The 7,851-nt window shown below is 35.6% G+C and overlaps 1 protein-coding gene across 1 annotated transcript; it reads left to right on the forward strand.

The window, feature by feature from the left end:
* The first annotated feature begins 819 nt into the window (after nt 1–819).
* On the forward strand, nt 820–5,494 carry NR0B1 (nuclear receptor subfamily 0 group B member 1). The gene is made up of 2 exons (XM_039335730.1): nt 820–3,298; nt 5,015–5,494. The coding sequence occupies exons 1-2, from the start codon at nt 2,641–2,643 to the stop codon at nt 5,257–5,259; spliced, it is 903 nt and encodes a 300-aa protein (XP_039191664.1). The 5' UTR covers nt 820–2,640; the 3' UTR covers nt 5,260–5,494.
* Nucleotides 5,495–7,851: the final 2,357 nt, after the last annotated feature.

A 7,851-nucleotide genomic window follows, 5' to 3' on the forward strand; every position in this document is an offset into this window, starting at 1 on the left:
TTCCCAGAGATAAGGATTGTACCCTCTCTCCTAGGGTTCTGGAAAGCTCTTAAAACCTGGCTCTGGTCCCAGGCCCAGTGCTGATGTATTAATCATCGTATTTCTGGGTCCCTTGTTTTATTTTTAACATTTTAATTAAAGTTTTACAAAATACATAAAGCTAAAATTAACAAATTAAGCAGTAAAGAAAGAAAAGCAAAAGTGCAGAAAAATAAAAAACAATAAAAAACAAAGCTTCCCTTTTCCTTTGCAGCAAGGACATTTACAACCTTCTCTTTACTCTGTGATTAGTAAAAAAAAACTTAACTTTTTTCCATTATCCAATTTTCCTTCTCATCAAAATCACAAATTATGAGTGCTTTTTTTCTTTTCATGCCCAAAAAATCTATAAGATTTTTTTTAATTTGTGTTGTTGATAAGATTGTTTTAGTTTGGGCTGTCTGTTGTTTTAATGGATTTTGGTATGCTGCTCAGAGTCTATTGGAGTTAGAGCTAAATTAAATTTGAATAAATATATAATAAATAAATATCTCATTGTCCTCATGCAAAGCCTATACATAGGTCAAGAAGCCACAGTACGGATAGAACATGATGAAACAAACTGGCTTCATTCATTCTTTCATAAAACTAACTTATATGTTGAATATATGTTAAAGGAGAACAGATAAAAAAAAAAGATGGCTGTGGCATAAACTTGCAAATCATCCTGTACTGTACTAATGATACTTTCAGCTAAGTGAAAAAACAAATGATCTGTTTACACTAGTAATGGAAGTTAGTAATGGAAGCAGCAAGATCACATATGCAGAAGACCATACTAATGACAACTTCTATAATAACTAGCCTTAAAATGCCAATGAATTCATCAAAGCATATTCATATATGCTGCCTTTTAGAATTAACAAGCAGTCACAAAATATGCCGCAGACTAGCATTTGATAGGGTAGCAATGAAAGAAAGCCTTGGAAAAGATATTACAAAGTGTTATAATACGTCTGTACCCAGAACTGGAACTGTTAGTAAGCGTGATGCACAGTGGTGCAAGTTTGGGAACCATTAGGGTTGTCATGAAAAATTACTGAGGCAATAAGGATGATGTGAATTGAGAGAATTTGGGAACCTCTCACCTAAAGCATTTGTTGAATATTTTAACCAATTATAGCAATAGATACTGTTTTAATGTTGGATTTATTTGCAATGGATTCTTTAATATAAGTATACTTTAAGTTCTTAAGAGTTGCACAAGCAGGCAGTATATAAGTATTTGTAACAGTATATAAGTATTTGTAAACAAATAAGATTAATAATAAACAAGTAAGATTTAACAATAAAGGTAAAATCAGTAACAATAGAACTTGCTCCAAGACCAAAGAAACAAAATGAATGAAAGATTAGAAAATATAGGGCCACATGTAGCATGTTAACCATAAAGGCACAGTAATATTCATAATAGATTTGCTAGCTATAGCTTTTGCTCTACAAAATATTGGACAGGAAGGAATGACATCTATAAATAAGTACATAAAAATAATTACAACTTTTTAATTTTGTTAGCCGCTCCACCATCATGTGTCAAACTGATTTAGATATTCAGTCTAAATATTTATTTTACAATAGTAGAGCCTTCAGTTAATATTGTATTGTTTAATGGATTTCTGAATTGAACTTGGCCAGAAGTTGAATGCTGAAAGAATGCTTTTTTAAAAAAAAGTAGTATGATAGGAAATACTCAAATAAAGCTCATCAATCCTAGAACACAAAGTTAACCAACTGAAAGAGAATCTGGCATATAATAAAGCAATATTCTGAGACATAGATTTAACTGCATTTGAACAAAAGTATTCTCCCAAAACTCCAGTAAAATTACTAAAATATAAATAAAATGAGGGATAGATATATTTTTCTGTGTCAATTTATTAACGAACAATGCTATTTTCTAGGCTTGGGGGGAGATACAAATACATTGAAATTAATTAGATCTTAAAAATATAGTTTATTAAATTGCTGTGTTTGAGGTTAAACATTTCAACCATCTCCTGCAAACCCAGAAAAAACGGTTTTGCAGATGGTTTCTTCAAAGCCCAAAGCATTTGGCTAATTCTCCGAATAGCCTGTAGTTAAAGCCAATTTAATGCTCTGAACTTTGTTCATCTTTTCTTTTAGCTTTCCTAAGCTTCAGTTCTCTAACTGAGGAATAGATAAGAGTGGGGGATGATAGAGTAGAAAGATTTGCATTTTTTGCCCCTTTCGCTTTGTCCAAGAAGCTGTTTTTTAACTGGGGGAGGGCTGGGAGGCTACACAACGCAGTCGGAAATATTTTCCCAAGCAACGCAAGCAGCAGATTGCAAGCCCAGCACAAAGACAAATATAGGCGCTCTCCTTCTCTGTAGCCGAGAAGAGGGGAGGGGAGAAGGTGGAGTTTTTAAGGGTCGCTTTTCTTCTTGTTTTCCGCCCTGTCCTTTCCTCCCAGCCAGTAACGAGCGTCTTCGCCTTTGAAGTCCAGCGCCGCAAAGCACGGCTACCCGCGAGCAATAAATAAAAGTTAAGGGCCACACAGAGGGCGACCAGGCAGCGTCTTTGATTGGGGCCGCTTCCCCGCTCTTCCTCCCTCAGAGTCCGCCGCTGCCTCCCCTTGGAGAGATGGCGTGCATGGACAGATGTCGGTGCTGCACGGACTCCCGGGGGCAGAGCAGCATTCTCTACAACATTCTGAAGAGCGAGGAACAGCAGCAGCAGCAGCACGAGGCGACCAGCCGGCAGCAGCCCGCGCCTCAGCCGGGCCAGGGGCCCTACGCGCCGGCGCCCGGCTGCTCGTGCGGCACGCAGAGGCGCGTGGCCCTCAAGAACCCGCAGGTCGCGTGCAAGGCGGCTTCGGCCGTGTTGGTGAAGACGCTGCGCTTCGTCAAGAACGTGCCCTGCTTTCAGGAGCTGCCTCTGGACGAGCAGCTGGTGCTGGTGCGCAGCTGCTGGGCTCCGCTGCTCGTGCTGGGGCTGGCCCAGGATCGAGTGCACTTCGAGACGGTGGAGACCACGGAGCCCAGCATGCTCCACAGGATACTGACCAACAAGCGCTGCGATGAAGAGCAGCGGCGGCGGCGGCAGCTCCAGTTGCTCCGCGAGACGCAGGGGGAGTCGGAGCAGAGCTGTGGCAATGGGAACGGAAGTGGCGGCGGCAACGCCAAGCTACCGTCGGCGGCAGAAATCCAAAGCATCAAAAGTTTTCTGGCCAAATGTTGGAGTTTGGACATAAGCACCAAGGAGTATGCCTACCTCAAGGGGACGGTTCTCTTCAATCCGGGTAAGCCAACCGTTTTTGGAAGTTCCTGGGCACCACTCGGGATAGGCCTAGAAGTTAGGGGACCCCTATATGTGTGGACCTTCAACTCCCATCGGGGACGCTAACTCATCTGGAAGATATCTGGTAACGAAAAGGGCCTGTCCTTCTGATAGTATTCCTCTGTTGCTTGGGAGAAAGTTCGACTGGTCTGGTTTTGCCCATACTTGCAAAAGCATCTTTAAAAAAACATTCAATAACTGGATTTAAAGATTTAAATTGGACTAGCAGGTGTCGGAATATAGCAATTGAGGGTTAGATTGCTGGCGTCCATATTCTGTATTTTTAAAATGTTACTAAGCTAAATGCCTAATAATAATAATAATAAGTAGTAGTAGTAGTAGTCATTCTGCTTCTTGAATTCAGAGCAGGTGATTGAGAGCTCATAGTGAGAATTAGACTTTTGTGAATTGAAATGTTAGAAAAACAGTCTTCTGGTAATACTTGGTGTGGAAACAAATATCAGCTCACAAGGGTTGCATGCAGACAACAGGAAGTAAAACTACTTGGTTTACATCATTTTGAAACTATATATAGTATATTGCTAACTATAAACGTGGTAGGTTTGGGTTTTGAAAAAAAAAATCCTATGTGCAATTTGTTTTGTATCTATATCAGGGAAAACAAAAATGACGAATTTAGCTCAAAATCATGTTATAAAACTAGTGGTAGCTTTGCTTCAGCATATCTCATTTAAGGATTTAATAAAAAAATAAAGGTTTTGATTAATTTATTAATAACATTTTTTAAATATGTGGTGTGGAAGGATATGATTGAACTTTATTAAATTACATAGTGTGGAATGAAATACTGAGTATGTTAAGCATAAAAACATTAGGGACTGAATAATTTAATCTGAAAAAAATATTTGCAATAATCTTAAAACATCCAAGCTTGTTGAGATGCCAGTCATTTATTATTAAAACAGTGTAAATAATGCTGCTCTTAAAGAACAGTGAGGAGAGAAAAACAACTCATATCAAGTTTCTGTGTTATTTATCCGGTATGAGTTTAAACTAGTATTTTAGCATTTTCTAAGTATTTCAATAGAATCTACAGTGCTGTCTTCTGTTCTAAAATAGAACTATTCTAAACTATTTTAAAATGGTATAAATGTAATATATACTTGCAGCAAGTGCTAGGTGTCAAAATTGAGGGATCCTATCATGCAAAACTGCTAAGTATTGAGGCGAGCGAGGTGCAGATGTAAACACCTTGGTTTAATTTGGAGCTTCCTTTTTGCTGCAGAAATACCTTTACCAGCAGTCCATATTTTTTAACTTGGATTGTATTGGATATATATATGTATGTATGTATACATATTGCAATGACCATTTTCATTCATAAGAATGAACTTTAGTGAAACGCTTTATTAAACATGGATATCAGTACATTTGTGTGAAGAGAGATTTTTGCAGAAATGTTACTTTCATACCAGTTTATTATTTCTTTAGAGGAGAGTAGATTGAAATACCTTCCATGAAACAGTTTTTATATTACTCTGTCGATATGATAACTCTTTGGGACTACTTCTTTCAATATATAACATTAGTCAGAAGTTTGATGTAGTATGCTACTTTATTAATAGCAAAATGATCCAATATAAATTGTTTATATTACAAGTGAAAGAGATAATGTAATCTTTATGTTCTGTTGTTCTCCCCCTCTGTCTCCTTTTAGAGTTGCCAGGGCTGCACTGTGTGCAGTACATCCAAGGACTGCAGCAAGAAGCACAACAAGCCCTAAATGAACACGTCAGACTGATTCACAGAGAAGACCAGGACAGATTTGCCAAACTGAATGTGGCTCTTTCCATGCTTGGATCAATTAATGCCAGTGTTATTGCAGAACTTTTTTTCAGGCCCATCATCGGAACAGTAAATATGGATGATATGTTGTTGGAGATGCTTTGTGCAAAATTATGAAACCATATGTGAATAAGGCATGACACTTCAGCGTGAAAAATCTGACAACAAAATAGTGTAAAGTATTGTAAAATAAACTAACTTATTGTTTTTAAAGTGGCAATATTTTTGTATTCAGCAATGGAATGTTCTTTGAGTCCACTCTGTTTTATTAATTAGAAGTATCTTAAAGCATTTCATCAGCAATCTAAGTTCTCTTGCAAAATAAAATAATTCTACACATACATAGAAAGGAGTTTGCAGGTTTCAGTGACTTCTTTGTAGGACAAGAGTATAGAATTGCAAATTTTTTCTTTGTTTTCAAAGAAGTAAAAGTATTATGTAATTCACAAAATTAAAACCTAGACTGATCTGTGTAGTATGTATACAAAATATAAAATATTCAATCAAATGCTATACAATTTTATATTTTTAAGCACCTGTTTAATCAAGGAAAATGTAATATTTTGTTTTACATCTCATACCTTGTTTGCCCATTTAGATTGAGCAAATTCAAGACAAGCTTTAGAACGTACTTCATTATATCAGAAGATCTCAGTCTAGAGAACAACAGTATAAAAGGGCTAAAGTGAATTTCTAGATAGACAGAGGATGCATGCACATACACATATAAACTTTTGGTTCTACAACATCAGTTCTAAGCGATTGAGTAAGATACATTTGAATTTGAAATAATCACAGTCCTGTAAAATAATCAGAATTGTCAGTAATAGCAAACAATTCACTTTATAAAATCTTGGTTAACATAGAATATGTGGATTCAAAGTTGATTCAGAGGAAATCTGATTATTAGTATTCTTGTAATACGTTATGTTAACCTAAATATTCTATCTCTTTTTAGAGGGATTAGGATGGCAAGCTGATATAAATTTCTAATTTTCTCATAAAAACAGTTTTTTTTCTTTCTCTTTCCAAAAACGTTTCCTTTATTTTTGTAACTTACATCTTTCATATGGCTGACTACTTTTACCTGGAATAATAAAAAAAAAAACTTGGATGTTAAAACCTAAAACCAGTACACATTTTCTTAACTTTCAAATTCCATTTGCTACTTTGCAGAAAGAAATTAATGTTAAGTTACAGTTGGGAATGAATAAATGAATGGGGAATAAAGAATGCTTTAGCAACCTCTGCTGTTCTGCTCAAGTATGATCTATTCTTGTGAAAGTCTGGAGCAGACATGTCAAACTTTTTTGACATTGACGGCAGTGGAATGGGCGCGGCTCCTGTATGATGAAACTGGCCTGCAGGCCGCCAGTTTGACACCCCTGGTCTAGAGACACACTTAAGATTTGGCAATTGTGCATCCTTAATTCTTGGCCTTATTAAAAGTTTAATAAGACATTATCTTTCAAACTTATAATGCTAGATAATATATTCAATGTTGTTAATATTCACATAAAATTATTAACCCCCTAGCATACAGAAACTTTTTTATGTACTCTTAAAATATTTCACAGCAGAAAAAAAACAAAATCTGGGAAAAAATCATGTATAAGTAATTATAGATTGGATTGCATTGCTATAATATAAAATTGTAAATTAAGAAATTGATTTCAAATTAAATGAAGAACATTAAAGCATTTAGAATTTGCATAGTTGGATTCACTCTAAAAATGTTAAATATGAATAGTAAACTGTGCGAATAAAAAATTGGATATGCCCCGTTAAAATTTAAATTATTCCTGTAAGAAGACAAGGTTCCCTCAAAATGAAAACATAATTATTTTTATTCTGCACAATAGTCATTGTGCATTATTATACATAAAAATAACTATAATTCTATGGAATTAGTTCTAACGTTTGCTGATACATTTCTTCATTTTCACTTAAAATAGTAGTTTTAACTACTATTTCATGTATATAATGTATTATACCACTGGTGGAATGTGACATTACATATTGAGTAGAATATACCGGATTTTGTTCTCTAAATTCAGCTTGACTACTGCCTGATAATGGATCCCACTTGTGTACTGTTTGCTGACTTTCATACTCCAATCCCAAATGGTGATGGGCATAGAGAAAGTCCTGGGTTCATGATAATGGATTAGAAATATCTAGTATTTAACATATTCCTGAAAATTAAGATGAGAGGCACAGGACACAAGCTGCAGTTCTATCAACATCAAATGCAAAGATACACAGTGGTAATTTCAATTTATCATTTTTGCTTTTTGAATCCAAAAAAAGTGAATAGGAAGTTATAAGAATATAATTTGCTTTCTGATTGATCACTAATTTTAAAAAATGGTATACAGTGGTACCTTGGTACTCAACTGTTTTGAAACATCAAATTTGGTATTCAATGCATTTTGATGTGAAAATGTCCTGGTACTCATCATTTGGTACTCAATGCGTAAGCTACAACCTGTTGCTGTCGGCTGCCTTGTGACTCACTACATTATTCCTAATGGGAAAAATTATTTGGTACTTTTCGTACTCATTGCACCTCCCAGAACCAATTAAGAATGAGCACTGAGGTAGCACTATACATTAAATTGTTCAACTTTGTTGATTTTTTTTTCTTTTTAAAGGGTAACATCCAGTTGATATTCATGAAGTTTAGTATTATAAACAATAACAACAAAT

Source organism: Crotalus tigris, unplaced genomic scaffold, assembly GCF_016545835.1.
Source record: "Crotalus tigris isolate CLP2741 ecotype Arizona unplaced genomic scaffold, ASM1654583v1 scf7180000017658.5313226, whole genome shotgun sequence".
NCBI lineage: Eukaryota > Metazoa > Chordata > Lepidosauria > Squamata > Viperidae > Crotalus > Crotalus tigris.

Coding starts and splice junctions, on each gene's coding strand:
- NR0B1 (XM_039335730.1), top strand. CDS start 2,641: ATGGCGTGCATGGACAGATGTCGGTGCTGCACGGACTCCCGGGGGCAG. Junction 3,299..5,014: donor GACGGTTCTCTTCAATCCGG/GTAAGCCAACCG, acceptor GTCTCCTTTTAG/AGTTGCCAGGGCTGCACTGT.